At 35.3% G+C, this 27,748-nt stretch overlaps 1 protein-coding gene across 1 annotated transcript in view; it reads right to left on the bottom strand.

Annotated features, from left to right (window-relative positions):
• LOC145693463 (beta-catenin-like protein 1) overlaps window positions 1–23,800 on the bottom strand; it is a 69,056-nt gene extending 45,256 nt beyond the window's left edge. Inside the window, exons 1-3 of the mRNA XM_081769491.1 lie at window positions 23,613–23,800; window positions 15,282–15,521; window positions 816–922 (exon numbers count right to left, since the gene is read on the bottom strand). Of these exons, the coding sequence (XP_081625617.1) occupies window positions 816–922; window positions 15,282–15,521; window positions 23,613–23,642 (377 nt within the window). The 5' untranslated portion in view covers window positions 23,643–23,800. The remainder of the gene's footprint in view (window positions 1–815; window positions 923–15,281; window positions 15,522–23,612) is intronic.
• Between the last annotated feature and the right edge of the window lie 3,948 nt (window positions 23,801–27,748).

The raw sequence follows: 27,748 nt of genomic DNA, 5'->3' as shown, positions 1-27,748 counted from the left end.
AAATGCACCGTTCATGCCACGTTCTACCGTTCCGTCAGCGGACTAACGTTTCTAAATTAATGAAAACGTATTTTTAAAATTTTGTGTTATATCGCGTATTATTAGAAATTTCGCGCAAAGCTGACAATTTCGCGTTTTGTCGCGCAACGGAAAGCAATGAAAATGCACATAAAATATCATAAAACGTCAAGAAACTGAAAACTACTTAATTATGACGCATTTCGTTTTATCGCGCATTGCGAAAAACTCGTGCCTCTAAAGATCACATACACACCAGCCCTTTTTTCATCGGACCAATTTCGTCTCCGACTACAGACCACGACAAAGGCCTTAGCTTTTCTAAGAAAACAAGTCAATGAAGTTCACTGGCAGGGACTTTGAAACGAGAAGCTTGATATTCACAATGCCACAAATCTGCACTGGGTTTGAGTTCTTCTCCTGGCCAGATACTGACTGTGACTTACCCGTATTTTTTTTTCTCTGTCATCAGATAAATGAACTGAACTAGATCCACACTTTTCTCCTATTTAATTTCAACTAAAAGTACGCTTTGACTTTAGGCAAGTATATGGTTCTTCTTTAGTTACAAGTGTTAATTAAATCAAAATTAATTAATGACTATATGAATACTAACTTAGTATCACTGCCACTTAGTTCAACTACATACTAAATCAATCAAAAAATACTATTTATTTTGTTTCTTTGAATCTAATGTGAAAACTGGGTGAGCTACAAATTAGCTGAGATTGAAGCTCATCAGAAATCTAACTTTTTTGGGTATATATATATATCCAGTATATATATTGTTTACTTACTTTTCAGGCATGTCAGGGAATTTTATTCTCATCTCTTGATTCTTCAATGCTCTCTTTTCAAAGAGAAGAATCATTCGTTTCAGAGACGATTCATCAAGTACCTCGGCCTGCAAAGGAAAATAAATGCTGTATGGTATCAAGAAAGATCAATTCTCATATTACCAATAAAACTAAATTTATAATTCCTTGATTTAAAAAATTATTATATTTCTCCATTTCAATATTCCTTAACAAGACAAGAAAATTAAGTAAAGTAACCTGCCAGGCCATCCCCATAGTACGGCAAAATCATTTACAGGGATCAGTCCAATTTAAATGTTACAGCAGAGTAATACCGATCCAGCATGTGAAATGTCCATAAATGTATCTACTCTGAAATTATACAAAGCGCACAAGAGCAGGACAGAAAGGGACAAACGTTTGGCTAGGGAGAGAGAAGATCGAAGACGTTAAGACGTTCCCCTATTTAGGAAGTCAATACACACAATATATACAATCACGCACAGCTTGACTATCATTATAAGAGAGAAGCGAGCTCGGCATAAACTAGAACTACCATCGACAAGCTAGAGGACTTTGTCATTGAAACATAACGAAATATATTTATAAAATTGAGAAAACAATTCAGTTAGCAAGATAAGGCTCTAATTTTTTCCTTTAATCTACCATATTATGTTATATTTTCCTTTATAAACAAGTTATAGAATAAGCAATGAAAATGAACGCTGAAAACAACATATTAGGTACGTCGGACAGACTTAGACGGTTAAAGAATAGCTAACTGACATATCTAATAATCTGAACAAATACTTTCTTGGAAAGCATTTTCTCTTGCGCCTTTTTAATCTTGTTTTCTTGACAAACGTGCGGCTAATGCTCCCTGTTATGAATTTTGTCCTTAATTAAAAATTATTTATTTTCCCTTCAAATAAAGGAAGATTGCCTTCTAAATATAAATCTGAAGATTTATGTTACACTAGATTTCTGTGTTTATCTGCTTAGGACATAATCGCTATTTTTGTTTAGGTTTCCTTAGGGTGCTAAGCTTCAAACATATTTTTTCTTTTTAATTTGTGTTTTAAGAGTGTGTAAAACCTGGACTTCTTTAATGATACGTTAGTTCCTTAACGACGTTGAGTACGTGCGCCATCTTTATTTTTTCGCCGATTAATATTTATTTTCTTTCTTTTTTTTATATAATGAACTGGAATTTTAGTGGTGTGATTTTATTGATTTCTTCTTCAAGTATAATTAAATGTCCCTCGCTTTGCCAAAATGAATTTTCGTTAATTTTACTTAAATCTAATTTGATTTTATATAATATATATATATATACAAGGGCGGATCCAAGGGAGGGGCTAAAGCCCCCTTTGACCCTCAGGTATACACTGGATAAAATGGACTTCAATCCTGTTTTACACTGGATAAAGCGGCAAACTATGGTTGTAATGTATTCAGAATCTAGTCATTTATAAAATATTATTATTATTATTATTATTATTATTATTATTATTATTATTATTATTATTATTATTTTATTGTTTCCTTGCTTTGGTCATTATTTTTACTTCACGGCATTGTAGTTTTGTTTTTACGAATTTAATTTCTCACTTATTATCAACTGGAGCATGCTGGGAGCTTTGCTGGCTCGCCATGTAAAATTTCTCAGCTGCTTTAGTTGACGTAATTGACTGGTGAGTTAACTTCATTTTTTTTTATAGCTCATCAATTATTTATAGTTTTGTGATAGTATAATCGAGTCTTGCCAGTAATATACGTATTGCAGATAAGTTTAAAATATATACATATATTTATGTGAATATTCCGAGTATTAGTTCATACATTTTTCATACATAATAATTATAATTATTTGTCATTTTTTTTTTATCTTTTGGCTGACGCCATTTTTGTAACAAAAGGAGAAGGACTATTGTGTCCTCGTGGTTAAGGTAATTTTGAATAAAATTAAAAATATTACATATCCACAACTCAGAGTTGACAAAACTAAATTGCGTTTAGTTTCTTGTTGAATATTTTTGATAATTAAAGATTATTTGCACAATTGTTAATTATTGACTTTTTTTAATATTTCTAAAAATCAGCAGTATAACCTCTATAGTATATAGAATTCATATACGTATTTTGGCCAGAAACCAAATTAGATTCTCGGGAAGTTAAATAACTCATCCAGATGTGTAGCGGTTTTGTCTCTCTAGCCTTACGACTTGCTTTCCAATACAGGTTTGGATTTATTCAATTTTGTCTTGGGTGGGTTGTGGGGGTGGAGAGGGAAAATGGTTACATATAATAGATTACGTCAACTGACTCTCGTATGTTTTTGTTTCTGGCCTTTAATCGACCTAGCTCGGGGGCATTTAGTCTTTGCTATTACTTGTATTTGCTTGATAGTGAAGGAAACCTGTCTGTCTTTCGTGTTATCAATTGGATTATAAACAACAGGTGTAGATTGCTGGTGTGTAGCCTTGAACTTACGAATACAGGTACGTGCTATTATTTAATAGGAAAAAAGGACAGTTATATTCTGTTAAGGTCTTACAAACTTCATTTATTTGTTTTGCCAATAAATATTTGTAATAATTCATAATGTCAGAATCTGAAGAAGATAAGGACTTGCACCTTACTCGTTCCGGAAAGGTATGGGGTTCAAAACCCGAGGCGAAGTCACAAGTTACTCAAACCGATTTTGTGTCAGGAGGTGATAGTGGGACTAGTAAACATATGATAGGCGGACAAACACTACCTCATATGAATGAGAGTTCGGGTTCAATCCCTCATAGCAAATTAGAACAAAATGTACAATTGAAGCTTATTGATATGTATGTGAATCAACTTCCGATGTGTGATGGTACAGTGCCCGACCAATTGTATACCTTTTTAGTCCAATTGAGTGAATTGGACGAGTTGAACATTTTTCCTTTCGTTTGTGTAATGTTGGCAGTGAGATCCAGGATGAGAAATCCTCTTAGTGATATTTTTACTGAAGCGTGTTCTTTAGCTAGCGCTTGGGACCCTGTATGTAGGCACGTTGTTCGGCAGTTAATTTCTGACTGTGCTCAACATCACCTTATGGTTACTAACTTTTATCGTCCCCAAGGTCCATGTGAACGTATTAAGGACTATGTAAAGAGGGTGTGTACTAGTGTAAAAATTTTAGATCTTACAGTGGGTGAGGAAAGTATATTGCGTGCAATTGCTTCGGGTGTTACTCCCAGTGTTAGGGAGAAATTATTCTATGCTGGAATGCCTAAATCCATGAGAGACTTTGAACAATTATTAGAACAGTATATGAAGCATGAACTTTATTCTCTGCAATTCAATAATTCGTTTCAAATCACATCGTCTTCTACGAGAACTGCTACTGATAGTGCTTCCCTTTCGTTTCATAAATCTAGATCGGGGCATTATTTTTCTCCAAAAGGTGGTAGAACTTTTCACAAGAAAGATAGTGCTGCGCGCTTGCCTTCGTCTTCCTTTAATTCTATGAACACAAAAGGACATTCGTATAATACTGAAGGCCAGGGACGCTTCAGTACCATTTCACAAGAGACTAATAGAGGTGTTTATGTGTTAATTAAGCTGTTTAGTAAACAATATCATGCTTGTATAGACTCAGCATCTTCAATCAATTTAATAAATAATGAGGTGTTTCAGTTTTTGAAAACAAAAATTAACTTAAAAATTATTCCTAAAACATTTAAAGGAAAGGCAGTTAATAATACCGAACTTGTGTTAGACAAGTGTGTACGATTCAGTTTTAAAATACAAAACAAACTTATTAGTGTGCGCTCATTTGTCTATCCAGAACTTGAATTTCCTGTTTTATTGGGTTTGGAATTTTTGAATGATGCTCAGTGCTACATGGACTTTAAGAGTAAATCTTTAAAACTTCAACGCTATCAACTGTCTATTCCCCTACTTGCGGGAATAACAACTCAACTCCCCTCACCCTCCCCTAGATCTTTTTCCAACATGGATACTGGTGCCTTTGATTCTACTTGCAGGAAGTCTGTCGATGAAGGGCACCCAATACACGCTCTTTTTGGGGATGCTGTCACCTCAGATACTTCCTGCGCTGTTCGAATGTTTAACAATGCAGAGGATCGTCGATCTAAGGCTACAACTGTTTATTCTGTTGCTGGGGCACAGTGGAAGGATTTACATTCTCGGCTATCTGAGGGGAACCTGATTCCTGGCGTTTCTGGTGAGGTAGATGTCCCGGTAAGATACGCCACTGACACTCAAAATCAGCAGGTGAGGTCTTTATCTATTAATAAGTATGACAATCGAGAGTCCACACGTTCAGCGAGTGCTTATCATTTGCCAGCGAAAAATGAAAGTTTATCAACTAAAAGACAAAATAAAAATAACAGCTGTTTTCCTATACACCTGTTTGTGCCAGACATTCAACCAGTGGAATATGAAATGTACTGTTGTAGTTTAGATAACGCAGCCACTTTGGCTAGTAGTGTTAATATGAATAGTATTATAAATGGTGTTGATAAAAAGTTGCTTGTTTCAAATCCTACATTAAGCTCGTTTGTTCAATATATGTGTGATGAATTTAAGGAAGTTCTTACAGACAAAATAGGTAAGGTTACCAATTTTGAATATCACTTAAAATTAAAGGATAACACAGTTGTTTGTGAAAAACAATATCCATTGTCGAAAGCTCACAGAAATGAGATGAGAAAATTTATAGAAGAATATAAGCGTAATGGGGTCATTCAAGAAGCGAATTCTGATTACCGTTCTCCTTGTTTCATTGTTAAAAATTCTAAAGGTGAAGGTAGAGTAGTTTTAAATTACGCGAAATTAAATGAGCATTTAATGGGTGACAATATGATCTGTCCTAATGTAGAAGAGTGTATGGCTTCACTAGCTAACGCTAAGATAATATCACATATTGATGCCAAGCGGAGTTTTCATCAAATTGTCCTTGCAGAAAGTAGTAGGGCCTACACGGCCTTTGCTTTTGAGGGGAAAACCTATGTGTGGAATAGAATCCCTATGGGAATAAAGATAGGAAGTCAAGCAATTACTCGTGTTTTGTATGATGTGCTGGGTGATCTAAAAGGAAAGGGTGTTGATTTCTATATTGACGATATTGTCCTAACTTCTTCAGATGTAGAATCTCACAAGAATTTGTTGCTTGAGGTATTTTCTAGATTGCGTTCTAGAGGGATAACGGTCTCGCCTCAAAAGTGTAAGCTGTTTCAAACTTCTATTCAGTATTTGGGTTTTTTGTTTTCTGATGGTAATGTTTCATTACTCCCTGAGCGTATTGAGGCGATCCGTCGATTGCCACCCCCCCGTTGTAGAAGAGGGGTTCAGAAATTATTGGGAGCTCTGGGGTATTATGCGAAACATTGTCCTAATTATGCGGAAATAATGTCTCCTATTACGGAGTTAAAATCTCCTAAGAAAAAATTTGAGTGGGGGCCTAGGCAGGTCGATGCCTTTAAAAGAATAAAGGAAGCCTTTGAAGAAAATATAATACTAAAGGTTCCTGACTTTAATAAGAGATTTTATCTTCAGGCAGATGCATCTCTAAAATGCCTGGCTGCGACAATCTCACAAAAGACAACTGATGGTTCAATGCTCCCTATTGCATTCTACTCTAAACGTTTAAAGGAGGCTGACGCTAATCGTACTATTTTTGAACTGGAACTGCTTAGTATTTTTAATGCGGTGATTAGATTTCAGCAGTTCTTGGTAAATGAATTTACTATCCTTACTGACAATATGAGTTTGGTACATATGTTACGCAATCCTAAGAAAGTATCTCGTTATGGTAACATAATTCAAAGACTTTTTGAGTTCAATTTTAAAATTGAACATATTACCTCGGGACAGAATTTAATACCGGATTTTCTTACCCGTATATATGACACCAATTTGTATGATGTGTTAGATGAACCACTGGATGAAGATGTTTATGCTAAGAATTTTATTTGTAGTTTGCGAGATTTGCCTCTAGCCTATGGTGATATTAGGAATTATCAAAAAACAGAATCTGACACGAAAGACTTATATCAACAAGTGGCTAATAATGGAAATAAGTTGGGTAATTATAGAATAGAAAATGGTATTCTTTACCAGCGAACTAAAGCTCGTAATGTTCAGTATAAAATATTGTTACCTTTGTGTTTGAGAAATATGATCATGAGTTACTATCACGAATTTCAGCTAACGGGCAATCATATTGGTTATTTTAAAACTTTATGTAAAATTCGTAGGCTTTTCACTTGGCCGAATATGATGGCTGATATCAAGTCTTTTGTAACCACTTGCCATACTTGCCAAATTTCGAAACCTAGACTAGCCAAACCTCAAGGGGAATTAATATCTAAATATAATAAGATTCCTAATGGGCATCTATTTGCCGATTTAGCTGGTCCTCTCCCCACTAGTTCTGGCTATTCTTATGTGTTATTGGTACTTGATAACTGTACACGTTTTTTGCATTTAGTTCCATTGCGGAAGGCCAATAGCACTATTATTACACGCGAATTATATAACATTTTTTGTAAATTTGGTTTCGCGTTTTCTCTCACTACGGACAGGGCTTCTTATTTCACAAGTTATACCTTCAGGTCTTTCCTGCATGGCTTAGGTATTAAGCATATACGCAGTTCACCCTATTTTCCTGGGGGAAACGCCGTGGAACGGTATGTGCAGGTTTTGAAAACGGCTATCAGAAGTTATTTTCATGACAAACAAGACAAGTGGTCGAGTTATTTAAAAGAATTACAATTTGGCATTAATGCTGCAGTTCATTCAGAACTTAAATATAGCCCGTTTCGTTTGTATATGGGAAGAGAACCCATTGATCCCTTAATGGCTAGGTGGGATATTTCTGATAACGATATTGTGGCTCAAGATGCCAAGGATATTTGGTCTAAGGTATTTCACAATATGGAAAAAGTATGGAATGAACGAAGACGTATTTATAATAAACGAGTAACTCCAGTAACATTTTCAGAAGGGGATAAAGTGCTATATCGCTCTCATATTCTGTCGTCTAAGAAAGATGCGATTAATAAATCCTTGTCGCCCTTATGGGTTGGGCCCGTGGTTATTGAGTCGTTTTTGAGTAAAAATACAGCTTTGTTATTCAATGAATCTCAAAATAGGAAGTTTCCTTATCATGTATCGTTATTAAAACGCTACTTACCTCGGATGCATGTTAATGATCCTTAAGGTTTAAGAAGGTCTGGCAGGACTACTAGATATATATATATATATAAAAAAACTTACATATAAATATGTTTCTCTGGTTTTGTTGTGTTAATTGCACTTTATAATTTGTTTTTGTGGCCACAAAAACGTCAAAATTATCTATATGTAATACTTATTTCCTTTGTATATATTTGGTAGTTGTTTCATTTACTATATTATATATATGTATTTATGGTTTATATATTTTAATGATCTATTTTCTGAATAAGGTTGGTATCATTCTGGGCCTGAAAAAGTTCAGCCTGATCACCTGAACTTTTTCAGACGGAGGAGGGTGATATGTAATGTATTCAGAATCTAGTCATTTATAAATATATTATTATTATTATTATTATTATTATTATTATTATTATTATTATTATTATTATTATTATTATTATTATTATTATGTTATTGTTTCCTTGCTTTGGTCATTATTTTTACTTCACGGCATTGTAGTTTTGTTTTTACGAATTTAATTTCTCACTTATTATCAACTGGAGCATGCTGGGAGCTTTGCTGGCTCGCCATGTAAAATTTCTCAGCTGCTTTAGTTGACGTAATTGACTGGTGAGTTAACTTCATTTTTTTTTATAGCTCATCAATTATTTATAGTTTTGTGATAGTATAATCGAGTCTTGCCAGTAATATACGTATTGCAGATAAGTTTAAAATATATACATATATTTATGTGAATATTCCGAGTATTAGTTCATACATTTTTCATACATAATAATTATAATTATTTGTCATTTTTTTTTTTATCTTTTGGCTGACGCCATTTTTGTAACAAAAGGAGAAGGACTATTGTGTCCTCGTGGTTAAGGTAATTTTGAATAAAATTAAAAATATTACATATCCACAACTCAGAGTTGACAAAACTAAATTGCGTTTAGTTTCTTGTTGAATATTTTTGATAATTAAAGATTATTTGCACAATTGTTAATTATTGACTTTTTTTAATATTTCTAAAAATCAGCAGTATAACCTCTATAGTATATAGAATTCATATACGTATTTTGGCCAGAAACCAAATTAGATTCTCGGGAAGTTAAATAACTCATCCAGATGTGTAGCGGTTTTGTCTCTCTAGCCTTACGACTTGCTTTCCAATACAGGTTTGGATTTATTCAATTTTGTCTTGGGTGGGTTGTGGGGGTGGAGAGGGAAAATGGTTACATGGTTTAGCCCCTCCCTTGATCATATCCTGGATCCGCCACCAGGATATCCTTTGTGTATTACCGCAAAAAAATATAGCATAGGAAATACCGTGGGGCCACTTTTTGAAACTGTAATTCAAAATAAGTAATTATTGGTGTTTCGTACAGAATTTCTATACAGATACATTTTAAAACACTTTATTGCATTGCACCCCAACTCGGACGGTTATAATCGACATCACTGACATAATCTTCATCCAAAATAGAAAAGAAATACTTGATGACCTTGTCATCAGGTAACAGAAGCAACTACAACCCAGAATAATCATGTAATCTTCTTGGTATCGTCTCTTGAATTAACGGACTTTAGCCCTTTGAAACTAGATACTTTAGTTATTCACAAGCTGTTAAAAATGTAAGCAGGTTTCTAATTATCTATTGCTTAGGAAGAAAGAGACAAAATTACAGTGTAGCGTAATGTAAGAACACTTTCTTCTTGCTACATACCCAACTTACTTCATTACGTCAATAATGAAGTAATTTTCGGTAACAATGTATTAGTAGTTTCTGGCATCTATTGAGCATTATGCAAACTACTAATTTTGCTCGCATAGTAAGAAAAAAATAATTGATTACTTACATAGTATTACATTGGGATCCTTTTACACCTCAGTGGTAAACAATAATTTTACTTACATAAAAGCAAAACAACAGGAAACAATATTTTGTGATCAACATATTAAACATACACAAGTACAGACTTACAGATCTGGCATTCATTTAAGAGATATATTGAATTAAATATCTCTCGGGTCCCAAAAGGACCCCATAGTATTACACAAGGATATATCTATATCTATATAATTTTCAAGAACTAAAAGACATTTAAATATGCAAACCCGCTACAAAGAAAGAGAAAAGTTTGTTGTTGAAGTGATAACAAATTTAAAAAGATTTTACTGATAGCATGAACTGTACTAATTAAAATGAGTTTATACCCTGCAGACTATGTTTAAAGAAAACAGTAAAGTATAATAAATAAAAACCAGCACAAAAACAAACAGAAGCAACATTGACGAGATAACTGAATCATGATCCCGCATGCTAACACCCAATCTTTCGCAATTGTCCATCAAAATAAAATTTGAAACTGAAGATAAACTTAAGTAAAATATAAACTTTTTAAATAAATAAGGTGGATGGAAGAAGCGGAAGAGGACCTTCCTCATTCAATCATCTTACTCTACAACATATCTGAACGTATTCAGGAACTACAGAAGCAGTTCTCCGAAGGAAGAATGGTGATGGGACTACAAGTTGTGTTTACATTGTAAGTTGGTTTCAAATTCTTCTATTCCAGATGTTATTCGCTTGAGCTGTGCATCGGGTAGCGAATTGGTATTCCGCGAGGGAATACTTTATACCACTATAAGGTAAAAGCCCCAGTGTTCGACCATGCTCCAGTATTCGACATGCGGAAATTAAAACGCATAAAACAAGGTATTGTGCAAGCTCAGCGGTTCGAGAATAGGTTGCGCAACATTGTGTACGTCTTGGCATGGCATGTGTAAATAATACCTGGTTTCGTTAGTCCAGCGTCGTCGGTACTGAAGAGATCATCATTAGAGCGCAAGATCTGACTGTTTTTCTTTGTGTTCTTTAGTCAATTAGTTAGCGGTAAGTATGCGATAGTGACTTTTTTTTTCTTACTGTTAGTATAAGTGTATGCCATCACTGTCAATAGAATTTTCTGCTATTTACCCATAGTTTAATGTTTTTGAGAGTTAAATACGAAACACAATGACAAACTATGTTATTCACCCTCTGTCGAATATTGGAACACTAATTTATAGCAGTGCTCTAAAGTTCGTCACCTATGTCGATTACTGGGGGAAACTATATGAAACGAATCACAAACACCAGTAAGCAGGATATGCAGCGAAAATAAGTTCTGTCCAAATTTCAGCCTTCTACGAGACTCGGAACCAATGTTCGACCACCCGTGACGAACACTGGTGTTCTGACCTGTCGAAGACTGGTGATTGTGTTAACGTGTTGTGTTGACCCCTCACAATAATCCCTGCTATCATCTGAAAACTATATAGATAACCGAAACAGGAGCAGGAATTACTGTACAATATAAAAACAACTTTCAAAAATAAATAAACAAGTAAACAGATAAAATGCCAAGATAATTTTCCCGATACATGAACAGTGTCAAAATGGACATATGCAGATCCAATTTGAAGAGTTCAATGCTACAGGGCATAGACTGGACGTCATTTAGCATAAAGCAATTTTAAATCAAAGCTTTTGTTTCCACAGAAAATGCAAATTTCTTCGTGAATACATACCCTTCCCCCTCAATATAAATAAGAGCTAATACTGAGTTCTCTGACATGGAAAACTGAACCTACATGAAATCTTCCTTTGTATATATATATAAAGTTAAGACCTCTGATTTAGAGATACAGTACAATACTAGTACAACGAATTTTACTTAAACTTTCTAAGTTTTCGTTTTAAAGCTTTCGCAATAGTAAATTATTTTCCGGGATTTAAGATCTTTTCGTCACTCCGAACATTTCGTTAAACTGACGTTCGTCATACTGACATTTTCTGTATTTGGGCAATATAAACTTAATGGGAGCTCAGCAACAGCGGCCATAAGTTTGTGGCAACTACTAGCGCATTTTACGTGATCCCATTTCTTGCAGTTAATATGCATAACTAAATGTGATATTTCATTTCAGGGAATTTTTAAAATTTATTAGTGTGTTAGTAATTATTGCGTTGTCTTCTTTCCAGAGATGTCGCGGAAGGACAAAATATATTTAAGGTACGCCGAGGACAGCATGGCAGCAGCACTAAGTGACGTGGATAGAGGTTTGAGCTATAGGCAGGCGGCAGTAAAGCACAATGTACCTCGTGTCACGCTCATGGATAAACATAAAGGTCGGACTCCTCTTTACAGAAGGATGGGACCAAGAGGCATCCTGTCACCTGAACAGGAGGAATTGCTCTGTACGTGGGTGAAGACAATGGCTAAAGCGGGATTTCCTGTTTCGAAAGAGACGTTTCTTGCTAGTGTTCAAAAGCTTGCTAAAGAGCTAAACGTGGAGTTTTCTGGCAGAAGTCAACCAGGAAGAAAATGGTTTGAGCTGTTCCGTAAAAGACATCCAGAGATTACATTTAGGATCAGCCAGAATTTGACTAGTCCTAGGAGATCAGTAACTAGTCAGCAAATACAAAGCTGGTTCAACGAAGTGGAGGAATACTTAAAAGAACATAATCTAATGGAAGTTTTGAAAGAGCCTAACCGTGTTTTTAATGCGGATGAAACTGCTTTTTTCCTGAACCCAAAACCAGGGAAGGTGCTCGCTCCAAGAGGAAGCAGGACGGTTTACACTGCAGCAGGTGCAGATGAAAAACTCAATCTAACTGTTCTCGTAACAGCCAATGCAGCAGGGGTTATAGCGCCACCAATGATTGTTTACAGATATGCTCGTATTCCTCAAGTGATCGCAGAATCCGTTCCAGAAGGATGGGCTATAGGGAGAAGTCCGAACGGGTGGATGACTTGTGAACTCTTCTTCGAATATATTGCCAACATCTTTGTGCCATGGGCAAATCGTGAGAATATCCAATTTCCCATCATCTTATTCATCGATGGCCACTCCTCTCACGTATCAATGCATCTGAGTCAGTTTTGCAAGGACAACGGTGTGGAATTAGTTGCCTTGTATCCAAATGCAACACACCTTCTACAGCCAATGGATGTCGCAGTATTTCATGGACTAAAACAGGTCTGGCGACAAAAGGTAATAGACTGGCGAATGAAGAATGATGGTCGACAAGTTGACAAGCAAAACTTCGCTTCAGTCCTTAAAGAAACTCTCAGTTGTATCACTCCGACCACTGTGCAAAATGGATTCAGAAAATGTGGTTTGGTGCCATGGAACCCCACTGTAGTATCGGTAGAAGAGCACGAGGTACCTACTGTGAGTGAAGATGAAAAGACATTCCTAATTATTCTTGAACAAAAAATTGGCAAAGATAAATTAACAGTTTTCAAAGCAAATCGAGGAACCTGGTCAGGAGCCGTAGAAGACACCTCGCTATATAACTTATGGCGGGCATCGAACACCACAGCTGAAGAGGTAACTGAGACAGTGACCACAGGAGAAGACGGCGCGAGCGCAAGTTTGTCTACTGAGCACCGTATCCAGGACATGCTGCAAAAGGTCAGAAGTCTACACCCATCGACAAGTCATGGTGAAAGTTGTTCTGCAGATGCATCACCGACCATTGAAGATCAAGGCAAGGACGCAGATACATCGACAGAACACGATGCATATCAAGGAACTCCTCAAAAAGTCAGGAATGTTCAACCATCGACAATTCGAGGTGATGTCACTGAACCTTGTGGAAGTATGAAGGTAACCCCAGGAGTGCCATCTCCATTTAAACGGGCCCTGTTTTGGCCAACACCAGCACCCGTGGCTCCAAAGAGAAGAAAGGAAAAATTACCAGCCGTTGTCACTTCGGAAAAAATGATAGACTATTTTCAGAAGAAGGAGCAGAGGAAAGCAGAGATAGAGAAAGAGAAGGAAGAAAGAAAATTAGCAAGAGAGAAGAAGAAATTGGAAGCCAAAAGTAAAAAGGTGGCAAAACAGACGCTACTATCATCAACCTCTAGCAGCAGCGGGGATGAGGCAATATCTCTGCACGAATCGGGCAGCTCAGATTGGGAAGAGGAAGTTGAAAACACAGAAGATTTCATCAAATCACCCCAAGAAGCCGAAGTTAAAAGTGGAACTTATGCTATTATCAGGTTTAAGGGGGGTAAGAGGTCAACAACTGTTTTCAAGTTTCTATGTGTTGTGCAGAAAGTGATGGATGATGGTATTATGGTTATGGGTCTGAAAAGTCACAACACATCAAAAACTGAGTTTATAGTGAATGAGAACGATGTGTCAATGGTAGACTTTCAAGACATTGAGTGTATTGTGGAACTTAAAGAAATAATCAAACGAGGGGAGAGAATTATATACAAGTTTGAAAACCCTCTGCCGGTCAAAGAGTTTTAAGATATGATTTATGTTCTTACATTTATCTTTTCACTGTTTCCATGGAATATTAACTTCAGTATTAAAACACAACACTATCATTTCTGTTCATTGAAAACAATTTCTCTGAGGAGTTTTAAATTAACTGGTTCATAGGTTTAAGCTAGCTTAAGTTATAAATCAATTATTAAAATGTTTCTTTCAGTTTTAGACAAGATTTTATACCTCTGATATATATCCATGATTTTATTTTATTTGATTAAGATTCATATTATTTTTTCATAAACTAGAACAGGGTGTCGATTACTGGTACTGGAACATGTCGAATACTGGTACTGTCGACTTCTAGGGGTGTCGAATAATGGTGGATGTTCAACATGTAAAAAACAATATTTTTTTGTTCATTAATTTTTATGAAACTAAATGATTTTTATTTGAAAACCGTTCACAACATTGTGAACTCTATAACAGCTTTTCTTTTGTTACTAATCTCTTTGTAATATCCTATATAAAAAATAAATACTGTCATTTTCATCACTAAGCGGTCGACTACTGGGGCATTTACCTTACAACTTGTAGCTTCTGAGTAAACTAGAAGTTTTCGTTCTCTCCATAAGGTAACTGTTAATAAATTTTGTTGTTCAAACTGAACCTACAGTCCAATTTTGTACATACACAAAACAATATAAATCAATGAGTTGAGATGAGCTGAGTTTAACGTCCCTTTCAGCAACGAGGCTATATGAAACGGGACTACTGATTAACGTGGAATCCAAACCACATGAGCTCCCGCCAGGAATCGAAGTCGGGTCTCCCACACCAAAGGTGCGTACGCTAACCGCTTAGCCACGAAGGAGCTCTATAAATAAATGAGTTAAAAAGGAATTCTAAAAAATGTATAATATACATAAACAAAATTATTTCCCCAATGAAAACGACAGTTTAAAAAAATACGCTGTGAAGACATATTTACCTTAAAATAAACAAATATTACGAACCTCCACTTCCTCGTTTTCCACCAGCTGAATAATTTTCTCCCTTTCTTCAGGTGTCACTCCTGGTTCTAAATCCAACTCTTTCGGTGGTGGTGGAGGCTCCTTCCTCTCTCTCCGCGATCTCTCAGCATTCACGCCACGCGCAGCTGACAGTTTCCGGAGCTTTCGATGCTTCTCAAATTCATTCTCTTCTTCCTCATCCTCGTCACCTTCATCCTGTGGACGTTTCGGAGCATTTGGAGGCTGAAAACAATAAAATTTTTGTCACTATTTAAATCCGAATTACTTTTCGTTCTCTCCATAAGGTAACATACAAATGTTCGTTTACACAAATACATTTTTGACGCCACCGCACCTTTCTAGTACATCTACACAATGGCCTTATATCACGATATTCATTTGTTTACAGGTAATGATTCTAATTTTTCCTATCGTTGACGTTATCCTATCGTTCCTATATCCTGACGTTCCTATCGTTAACTAATTGAAGTTATCGTTTCTTTCCAACATGGGACGTTACTTGACAGAATTACTTAGTGGGATTTTATTCAAGTATTCGTGCACGCAGAGTGATCAAATCCAGGATCACGTTTGATACCAACTTAGCCATTAAAGAAGCATTATGAAAATAAGTACAACATAGTATTACATTAAATTCAGATTGAATTAAGAAGATTAGTCGCACCATAAATTTGTTGTCACGGCTGATGCTTTCAGATGATATACATACGCTCTCAAGACCATGGAGTACTTGTTTATATTATACAAGAGCAGCAAAATTATCAGAAGTGATACTACATCGTAATTAGTGGTGTAATCAGGTTTTTAAATATATAACCTTTCTTATAGTAATGTTTTCAATTCTGTACAAAACACGTGCCCATCTCTAATAAGCGTCAATTTATTTTTTAATTTATAATTACCTTTTACACATATCTTCATTGTAGTTCTCAACATATCATCATACAGTGTGGATTTAAATCGCTGTTTCACCGTCCGCACGGAGGGATATTTAAATGTTATACCCTTAATTCACATTTCCAAAGTGCCCTCTTTTAAGATGAAAAAAATTCAACCCGAATGTGTTAAATAGAAGCTACGTATTGATGTCGGAAGCATATGACGAGGAGTTCACTACTACGTAGGTAGGACGGAGGTATGTGAGGAAAGGAATATCACTATCATGTAAAGTTGGTCGGGAGAGTGTACAGAAAGGGATGTAGGTAGGTCGGAAGCATGTGAAGGAGAGATTAATACTAACCAGGTATGTCGGCATTGAGGGGTTAAACAGTCCATAGTGTAAATATAGCATAATTATTTGACATTAGGTACTACTAGAACTAGAGTAAGTTTTAATAACAACCTCTGTATCATTACAGACGTATTAGATTATATATAAAAAAGAACGGAAGAAGTGCACTTTGAGCAGAACGTTCATAGGAACCATACCTAAACAAGTCCTGCGGGCCTTCTAACACCCTTTGTTCGCTGTCGCTCGCTCAGCTATGTTTTGTGAAGTACGTAAGTAACACTGGAGATCTTATACTTGCAAGACTGGGGGGAGAAACTACAAGATACCCAAAATCATTTGTTCTGCTCAAACTACTCTCTTACCAAAAGAAACAATAAAAAAGGACTCAACGTAGTCATATTTACAGTCCCGAGGAGGGAAAACGAAAGATCAGTACATTTATCTAGTGGGAAGAGACTTTTCGTACGGTCTAATTGCTCTGATGTAAAAGAATTCGCGACATTTAGTCTTGCATCTTGAAATGTAAATCTGGAACAGTCACCACTTCGTTCGTTCACGGATGATCAGTAGAAGTAGAAGAAAACAAATCTATAAATTTTATGTATATGAAGATAGAAAAGCAAGGTGAGAAAGTAATTACCAGTTGGTATCAAAAAACGTGTTGGGCAGGTATTTATTGTCACTGGAGAAGTGATGTAGACAAAGCAACTAAGAAGAACTTCATTAGGAACATGGAAAGGAGGATAGAGAACAACAATAGTGAAGAAGAGGGAAGGAAGAAAGATTTGGAAAAGTTCTATAAACAACTTAAAAGTAATGGATATAAAATAGAACAGATAAAGGGAAAGAGAAAAGAAGAAATTATAAAAAAAGAAAGAAGAGGAAGAAAATACGAAGTGATATGGAATTCAGAGCATAGGAGAAAAGTCGGAAGTGCTAAAGAAGTTATTAAGAGAAGGAGGTATTAAGATATATAGAAAAGGAGGAGAAACACTGGTGAGGTGTATAAGAAAGAAAAAGAAAAGGAAGAGGAAGAAGGAGTTATCCATGAAGTGAAATGTAGTAAGTGTGACATGAAATACATAGGGGAGACGGAAAAAAGACTTATGGACAGATTAAAACAACATAAAGATGATGTTCGAATGAAAAGAGAAAATAACGCTATTTACAAACATGTGAAAGAAACGGGACATAGGACAGATTGGGAAGGGGCTAGAGGTTTGGAAAGAGAAAAAAGAAAGGTTATTAGGAAGTGGAAGGAAGCGAGAATAAAGAAAGAACAAGAGGAGAACTTAATGAACTGAACAAGTGGTATAAATATACATGAGCAATGGGAGAAATTATTAGAAGTTATAGAAAAGTGAAAAGAAAAATGCATAAAGGTCATTAGTACAATTTGAATAATTTCCAAATTTCTATTATTTTATTTATTTTATTTTATATAAAGATCAATATAATTACAAAATCGCATTGACAATTAACATGTATTAACAATGTAATTATATGATATTGTTACATACTACAAATTTAAATTTATATATATAAAAACAACAATTAAAATTATACAAAATAAATATGCTAACTAACGGCCGAGGAAGATATAAGATTTACTGTTATCTGTCTTTTCTCAATGTCTGATGAAGAGGACGTTAGGTCCTTGAAACTGTAACAAAAAACGTATAGTTATTAATATAATTCATTTCGTTCTGGTCAGAAATGTGTTTTTAAATGATCAATATTGTACAGCAGTTTCAGCCCAAATCAGCAACTCTTGTTTCACACGATACATATGAGTTTATTACTTATTTTTTTATGGTATGAACGAAAAACATTTGACGAGATATTCAATCGATTTGTTTGGTAAATTACGAAAAATATTCGTGACGGAAAAGAAAAATCCTCGGTCAGAGTTATGAAGAACGGAGTGCAAATTTAAATATTTTGTGCTTTTATTATTTCGATTCCGTGACAAGTTGATTAAAGAAAATTGATAATTTCATTAGACACACGAAAGAAAGAAAAAGGAAAGTTAGTTTAACTTCCAATGATTATGCTCTTTAGGCTGAAGGAGATGGACGATTAATAAAGTGAATGATAAGAGAAATTAAATTTACGTGTTCTCTCACTGGGAGACCAAGTGCACCAAATGGAAACGCGCTACCCGCTAGACCAACGGGGAGGGTCGATATACGAAGGAGAATGTAATATTTTTATGTAACAGTTCAAAACGAAGAGCGGATCCATGGAACTTTGTCTCGAAAAAAAAAAAAGCAAAAGTGCTCCCCCAAAGTCCTAGAATAAGAATGCCTAAAAGGAGGTTGTAATGTATTTGTGCTGTATATGATAAGAACTTACTGGTAAACTTGAGTGCGAAAAGCTTGCATTCCCGAAATCAAATCCGTACTTTTTAATGCACAAAAACCTTCCAGCTGCAAAAACATCACAGTATTGAGAATACAAAACTTTACTAGTGTTCATTCATGTTTTTTTCACTCGATATTTTCATACTAGTAAAATTCAAAGCACGAACTCCACTTAATATCTTAAATCCGTATCTTTATATTCATTTTGATCATAAAGGACAATGGAGGCTGAATTTGGATTTAAACAGCATGAGAACTGTTACTGCTCAACTCAGCGACCCCGAAAACCATGGTTTCGACACTATCGGTCATTTTCGATCATTTTAAATATCTCCAGCCTCCTCCTCTCGTAAGTTGCACCGTCAAAGTGATATGATAAAAACCACCCCGGTCCGAACTTCATCTATGTAGAAAATTTCATCGAGGTCGGTCGGTCGGTTCAAGAATTATTAAGTCACAAAGACAGTAACTTACATTGTAACATCTTGGTGGGGTACCAAACATGGTGAAATTTGTGCTCCGTGGCGTCCTTATAGTGGGAAACAAAAGAACTTTACATTTAAGTGCTGTTTATTGGGGACAACTTCACTTTGAACAAATGGATTTTACGTCAATTATTCTTCCAGAGTATCAGTGTTATTCGGTGGATGTTGAACGCAATGTTAGATATGCATCCGCTGTTTGTACTAGGTCTTTGTTCATTCTTCTCGACATGGTGCAATACTACAAACCAAATATTATAGAGCAGAAATACCGTCTGTACAGAGAAAGTCTAATTTTGTATGACAGTTGTTTTAGCATGTAAGAATTTGAGAATATTTATTCTTCACTATACACTGTGGTAGTAACTGAAAACAGAACAAAAGCAAACTAATCTGGAATAAATTACTTTTAACACATTTATAGTTTGTAACTGCATAGAGCTCCGATCTGACGTTGCCTGCAATCTGTAGCACTATATTACTGCAGGTAACAGCTTAGAATGCGTATATAATATGTACTGCATATCTGGCTGTAATTGACTTAAAATCCATCTGTTCAAAGTAAAGCTGATCCCCCTAGACAGTACTTAAATGCAAAATTCTCTGATCTCCCACCACCAGGACACCACGGAGCACCAATTTCATCATGTTTCGTTACCCCACAAAAATGTTACCCGAATTCAACCCATCCTAATATATATATATATATATATATCCCCCCTTCATTTATTCCTTACGTTGCACCGTTAAAGTGAAATGGCAAAAATCTTCCCAGGCTCGAACCATATCCATGTTGAAAATTTGATTAAGATCGGTCGGGTAGTTCAAAAGTTAATAAGTCACAAACACAGTCACTTTCATTTTTATATATATTGATTTAATATATATATATCTACACTTCCTCATATGTCCGTTGTTTCGTCAAAGTGAAATGTTAAAAAAAAACATTCCCGGCCCGAACCTAATCTATGTTGAAAATTTGATTGAAATCGGTCGGATGATTCAAGAGATTGCGCGTCACATAGTCACTTTCAGTTTCATAATAGATTTTCTTTTATCTGAATTGTGTTATTTCACCTACAATTCCTTGGTAGAAAACATGGCAGATGCTCAGCGTAAACAATTATGGCATAAATAAGTTTTCCCCTAAACCTTTTACTCTATTAACACTGCTAATGATCCAGAATAGTTTATAGTCAAGTGAAGAAGAAGCAAAAGAAGATGGAATAAAATAGTGAAAACAAAAAATATGGAAAACAGCCCAAGAAATAAGTTCGCACTTGTTGGTTGATGAAATTATAATTGAAATAAAAATTGAATTACAACACTATTCAGTAAAAGAATCTTATATTACATACACCACATTCTCTCATTAAATACACATTTACATTTTTACAACAATCGATTCGACATCCTTTAATTATTAAATCTACGACACAGACTCAATATGCTGAGAATATTATCTATTAAAATCACTCGAAACGTATGAGAAATGTCATGAACGGCAAACGATTTTCAGCCTTTATAATTATAAAATAGTTGGGATAGTTTGGGAACTGGGGGGCCAATACAAAGTTAACCTACCTTAACCAACAAAAAATGACAGAAAATTTACCAAGAAAGTCAGAAATTATAACTCAAAAAAAAAATTCAGGCTACCCAAACCCAAAAATATGCCAAATGGTTTAGATCGAGGATTTCTTCCAAAGTGAGTTTCGTAGATAAGGAAATCGAACTGACTGAAGATAAACTCGCCAAAAATAAAGGCAATGTCCTCTCACGATCCGCCCACGATTGTTGTTACCCATCTTACAAAGTTTTTGCTTTGCATTAACTTTACACCTTCTTATTCTACTCAAAGCTTTTCGACTAGAACTATAAAATAAACATACTGCACATAATACGTGCGAAAAGTCGGGAAAGAGCAGGTGTATCAACAAATCTAATTATTAAGACAAGTAAGTTTATTAGTTAAAGCAGAATGTGATTCATATAGCATTAAATTTCATTTCGATTTTCAGTTTTATAACAATGTATGTTGGTGAGAAACAGAAGTTATTACGTTTTGTGAAGAGGCACGAATTATTAAAATTGAGCAGAAAGTATGATAAATGTAGGACGACCATAAAGAAAAGGAGAAACACTTACATATTTAAATATGAATATCCTAGTTATGTATTTGCAGTTAATCCATTATGAAAGCAATGTCGTGTTGATAGTGTTATATATATATAAAAATGAGCACATGGAAGCCTAATCATAGTAGATATTCAAGTACATTACCACAGCATAAATCGCAATGAATGTGCCGAGAAAGCAAATAACCTAACCTAACCTAGTGCTTTTAGCGACATCATCGTTTACAGGCATATCTACCATCGCTGACGCGTGTTTTCTATGGATGCTCCTCCTCACTATCAATGAAAGCCCCCTTTTCCGCTTATCCACTGACTCGATTAGATAGTATTTGTGGGGTTTGGTGACTACTTAGTACGGGTTTGTTTCTGGTGTTATGTAGATTTTACACGTAAAACGGGAAAGACCTCTTAAAGTGAATGTGCACCAAGAAATACTTGAGAAACACTTTTTAAGATAATGACAGTGAATTTCCGGCTAAATGACGCAAAATTTTAACGCCTGTAAGCTTGAAACTATGTAAGGGGTTAACTGCTGTATCGCCGGACCAATTTTAGAAAATTTACCAGACGAATTAGAGAATTTATTTAGGTTAGTTAGGAAGAATGAGTGAAACTAAGGTGAGAAGAATAGTTGAAGTTAAAAAAAAAAAAAAAAAAAAAAAAACTCTTTTTAAGTTGTAAGCAGCAATAAACCTGGAGGTGGAAGGGACTATTTGACGGAGAGGTTCACGTTATAATTTATTGCAAAGGTGGTGTGGAAATGGTGGGTAGATGACCTCCTTGCTACCCTTAAGGCCCCCCTACTGCGCTCGTGCTCTGACTCGCTTAGATAGCATTCGTGTTTTTTAATGGGCCTCTAGAACAAATTGGTTCGTATTTTATGCACTAGTTTTTATGCCACACGTCCACACACTATTTCGAACAATAATAACTACCAAGTGAGCCAGGGTTACAACCTAGTACTTTGGGCAAAAACTAAATGATACTTCCGTTTATTATTATTATTATTTTTTTTATTTCCACTTTTTGTGCGGTCCAGTGATACAACAGTAATGTCTTATGTAAATCATGGAGTCTCTCCCTCCCGCTTCCAATAGCAAAACCTGAAATGACGCTACTTATTGGTGTGCTTTTTTTTTAAACATAAGTGTTTGGGTTGAGTCGAGCAGACTGTGAAACATTTCTCGTGAAGGAATAAAAGTGTGAATATAAGTAATTATTGTCACTGCACAGCATATTGAAATTAATTTTGAGTGACAGTGAAAGTATTGCATGTATAAGTGTGCTCCTCTACTATCCTCTTTTATACGTAAAACTCCCGTCGCTAACTCGCCTCCTCCCTACGGATGCACCCCGGCGATGCCGCTTGGCCCCCTTGCCGCGTCCCTGCCCTGACTCGGTTACATAGCATTCGTTTTTATTGGCCACCTAGCACAAGTTGGTTCGTGTTTTATGCATTGTAGTGTTTATGCCATAAGTCCACACTGTATTTATACTGAGCCCTCCTGAAGTCAATTTGCAAGTAGTAATGATGCTTTTCATTTAGTGCATGCTCTGCTAAAAGAAATACAAAGCTCTAACGTAACTTGAAAGTGAGAAATATGGCAAAATTTGGCACTACTCTATGCTCGAGCCATGGCAATAGTTTTTATGGTATATTAGTTCGCGCATATATTACCAAACTGTACGCAATTATTGAGGCATGCGCGAAGAAAATCACACGTAGAATGTCTTAGGGCATCATTTAAAACATCAAAAGAGTTGTAAATTTTTCTTTAACTTGCCGAAACTTTGTTTCACGCAAATGTGCATACTCTTGAGCGGTACTCCGTAGTTTGTTCTAGTAGTACTACTGAGTTTCAAGTTTACGGGAAGCTGAACTATTCCCTTACTGTACATACTTGAGAATATTTTCAAAATTTGTATTAAGATATTTTTCGTGGTTCGTGTTACGTGCATGTGCGTAAAACTGTAAAGTAGTAATTACAAATTAAAAAAAAAAATACACTACATTTCTTAACTAATGGATGTGTTAAATAAAACTCATAAAAATATGTGTTGAAACAGCATTCAGAACACTTTTGTAGTAGTTTGCATACCTTGTACGACAGGAGTTCTCCTATATCCATCTGGAACCAAATAAATCATACAATCATGCCATACAATTCATTACGATGAAGAATGTTCGCAAATTAGTATATTCCTTTATACTAACTATAATAACAATTATTTATTTACTTCTTTCAAGTGACCACTGTCACACACAATGTTGCCATTACCAAGAGCAGGATAATGTTTTCAATGTAAACATAATTTCCCTTTCTCCTTTTTGAAATGAGAAGAGCTGGAAACTTTATTGCAAGAAAAAAAAAGTGCTTCTATGATTATTTATGTAGTTTTGGCAGACCTATATTTAGAGACGAAACGTTTTCAGAACAATTGTGATAATTTGTAGCATTAATTATCACAATTTTCGCATTTATGTCGCATTTATTTTTTAAATGTGGCACTTTTTTTTTTTTTTTTTTTTTTAATTATGGAACTTGTAAACAGCATATTTTTGGTAGTAAGGTGTATATCTAATACAAAAATGAGGTACTTGATTTAGGTGCACATTCTAACTAATGTATTCAGTGAAATATAGAAATTAATACAAAAATTCATCATTTCCTCTAACGTTATCCTTTGTTAAAGGATAACATGCAGCAAGACATTACCAACTCTTCTTTTAAGTTTGTTCTCCTGTCAGTAACAATCATATTATACTTGGAAACAGGCCCATATCCAGGGGGGTCTAAGGAGCCTCACCTTCTAAAATTTTCACGGTAGGCTGTCAAATGATCTATATGGTGATGAACTATAATATGATTGGATCAGCCCACCTAACCTCAGGCACCACCACCCCTACATTTTTGGGCTCGCTACAGGCCTGCTTGGTATCACCAGTCAAGACTAGCAACCGTATTAAACGTAACGAGTTGACGGCAAACCTATGGTTGACTATCCTCTCTGTTGACAACTTCAATAACCAACCTTACTTTTAAATTCACGGTAAATAACCAACATATCATGAACATTTTCACCAGAAAACACAGTCAAGGATTTGAACAACAGTTCAGTTTTGGTGATGTCTACACCGGTGGCGGCGCACAGTGGGGCGAAAACGCAATAACTATATTCAAATTGAATGAAATTTAGTATTAAGGGATTATTGAGGTTGCAGATTACGATTCTACAACTAAAGTTGAAAAAAACAAAATGGCGGATCCAAAATGGCGGAATAAAATTTGCAAAAGTTGAAAAAGTCGTAGAAATTTTCTCAAAAGTGGCGATAAAGGGGATATTGAGGTTGCTAATTACGATTCTACAACTAAAGTTAAAAAAAACAAAATGGCGGATCCAAAATGGCGGAATAAAAAGAATGTCAACATACTTCGTAATTTTCACAATGTATCTTTAACAACATTCAATTTTTTCACATATTTTGATGAACAATTACTTGTTACTGACGTTCTTTTTTATTAGAAATGTATTATTACTTAAATGACACAAATTATTGGTATTTGATTCCGTGATGATAACTGCAACGGCTTGTTACTGTATCATTAAATGAACAATAATTAACATCAACACCCTTCGTAATTGGCACGTTTTGGCAGCTATGTTTCTGTCGACAGCATTAATTAATATTCAGACTACCATTCTACAAAATATGAACGTGGTGCACGAGGGTGCACATAATGTTTTCAACGCTTTAAGTTAATAAAATATATAAACAATGTGAAAATTTTGCCTGGCCTGCGATTCAAATTATAAATTATTACATCATTATTATTAATTTTTCACTTCATACACTTATTCTACTTACCAGTACGATAAAGGAAAACTTTACAGATTTAAAAATTATGAACGCGTTCGAAAGTTACAACCGTATCAACGGAAGCGTCACAATTCTTCTATTGTTCTCTACGCATTTGACCTGCTGAAGGGTCTACTTAAGAGTGGTTCAGGTAATCGGAATAAAGTAAAAATCCTATTTTATTTATTGATTTGAGCCCTTCTAACATCACTCTAGGCAACTACATAAAAAAATTCCTATATTACTAACTTTCGTTTTTTTACTTTTGGCCAGCTTTTTGCGTTTTCGCCCCACTGTGCGGCGTTTAGAACTTAAAAGTGTGGGGGGGGGGCAAGACATAATCTGAATATTTGTGTATCAATGTTAGTTTTCCTGGTTGTTTCTAACACTGTTTGACGAAAGGTTGTATAACTAATAGGATACTATCTTTTTCGGTTAAAATCCATATGTAGTATTTCATATTATATTAAGTAAATTGATAAGAGCAATGCAAGTAACTACTGGCGCTTTGTACTCTTAAACAGCTAAAGTGTAAGAAGAGATTTTATTCCTTGCTGATGAACATAAAATTCTGTTTGGAAAATTGTGTGATTAGATTATTTAATAACAAACTGCAAAGCAAATAATTAGAAAGGATAATACTAATCATAGTAATGAATAATGAGGCTTGTTTTGTTGAAGTTATATTGAAACTGGGGATTAATGAACAACTTATATTTTTAATTCCACGCATGCCATTAAATATATGTTATTACTAGAGCAACCCACATTATGCTTTATTGTTAATTTCAGTCATTGTTTTACATTAATCGTGTATAATATGTAATATTTACTATATATTAAATATTTAGAATATTTAATTCCAGGACCGACTTCTGGGGGGGGGGCGGTGGGTTGTAGTACTGCTACTTAGAACTACTTTTAAGAGCTCCAAACTACTCTAGGATGGGTTGTATTTATATATAAAATAAAAGTTTGAAAGTGAATATGGGAGAACCATGAAATAAAGTAAATAGGCACTCGTCATTTTCTTATAAAACTACATGGTGAGTAGATTTTATCTGATCCCAAACGATTATCGTCGAATATACGTGGTTAAAGGAGCAATCTGATTAGCCAAATTCAAAAGACCTCAATAATTTATCCCTCTACAAGCGACATCGTTTTCATCGTCTTCTTTGGTCAAGTTGGTAAAGCACGTGACTAGTAATTCAAAGGTTGGTGCCCACTCTGGAGTACATTTTTTTACTTGTTTAAAGTGTTTTTAGACTCATCTTAATGTAAACACATTACGCATATAGGCGATTTAACATATTTTGGGGGAGTAATTTTTGTAGTTCATTGACGCTTACGACATGAGGAACATAACTAGAACATATTAGGCACGTTACTCAGGTACATGTGAGGCATGTGCCTAGAGGTGGACGTAAACTGTGACTATCACTTACCATCAGGCCCGTAGCCAGCCCAAAAATGTAGGGGGGCGACCCAACCATATTATAGTTCATCACCATATTATACCGGTAGTTCATTTGCAAGCCTACCGTGAACATTTTAGGGGGGCCAGTGAAAATTTAGGGAGGCCGGCCCACCCTAACCCCCCGTGAATAGGGCCTGCTTACGGTATGTCTATCTCGGTTGGTATGTCTATTTCCTTCTTAAGCATTTCTACAACAATAGCTTATGTACTCTTACATCATGTAGTGTTCTTTGATAGCTGTATACTCATTATTTAGCAGTTTATATCTTGTTATTTACATTATATCCAGGTCAATTCTCACCACTTCACCCCCCACATGTAGGGTGAAGTGAATAATTTATCTTGTGTGATTCATTTCTTTCTGTGCACGTTACTTCAGACACTATATGAACCATACTTGTACTTTTTGAATGCAGAATGTCTGTCCTATTCATACATAATTGTCAATCAGCTGTGCTACCATTTCTGTGTAAGATTTTTTCACTTTCATGCTTAGTATGTTCACTTCCTCTCGAATTATTCTACTACAAGCATATGCTACGACATTTAAAGAAATACACAATTTCAATATTAATTGCTTTGAATTGCAATTAAAATGAAATTCCTGTAGCTTTCTTAACTCCACGGGAAGTCAAATAACAATACGTGCTCACGCAATGGCGAATACTACATGGCACCATTTTTTTTATTTGTTTTTATGAACCATTAATGCATACAAAAACTTTGCATTTCCAAATGAAACTATAGCTATACATTAAGGGATCACTTCAAAAAAGTGGGGGCAACTGAACCCTCTTGCCCCCCCTTAATCGCCGCCCATGGTCTACACTTTTATGCAGTGAAACAGTTTCTGGAATAAACTTGCAGATCCTTTTCGTAAATGCAACGTTCTTAAA

This window comes from Thermobia domestica, chromosome 8 (genome assembly GCF_964235325.1).
Source record: "Thermobia domestica chromosome 8, izTheDome1.hap1.1, whole genome shotgun sequence".
NCBI classification, from domain to species: Eukaryota; Metazoa; Arthropoda; class Insecta; order Zygentoma; family Lepismatidae; genus Thermobia; species Thermobia domestica.
This window is presented reverse-complemented; position numbering and strand designations above follow the sequence as displayed.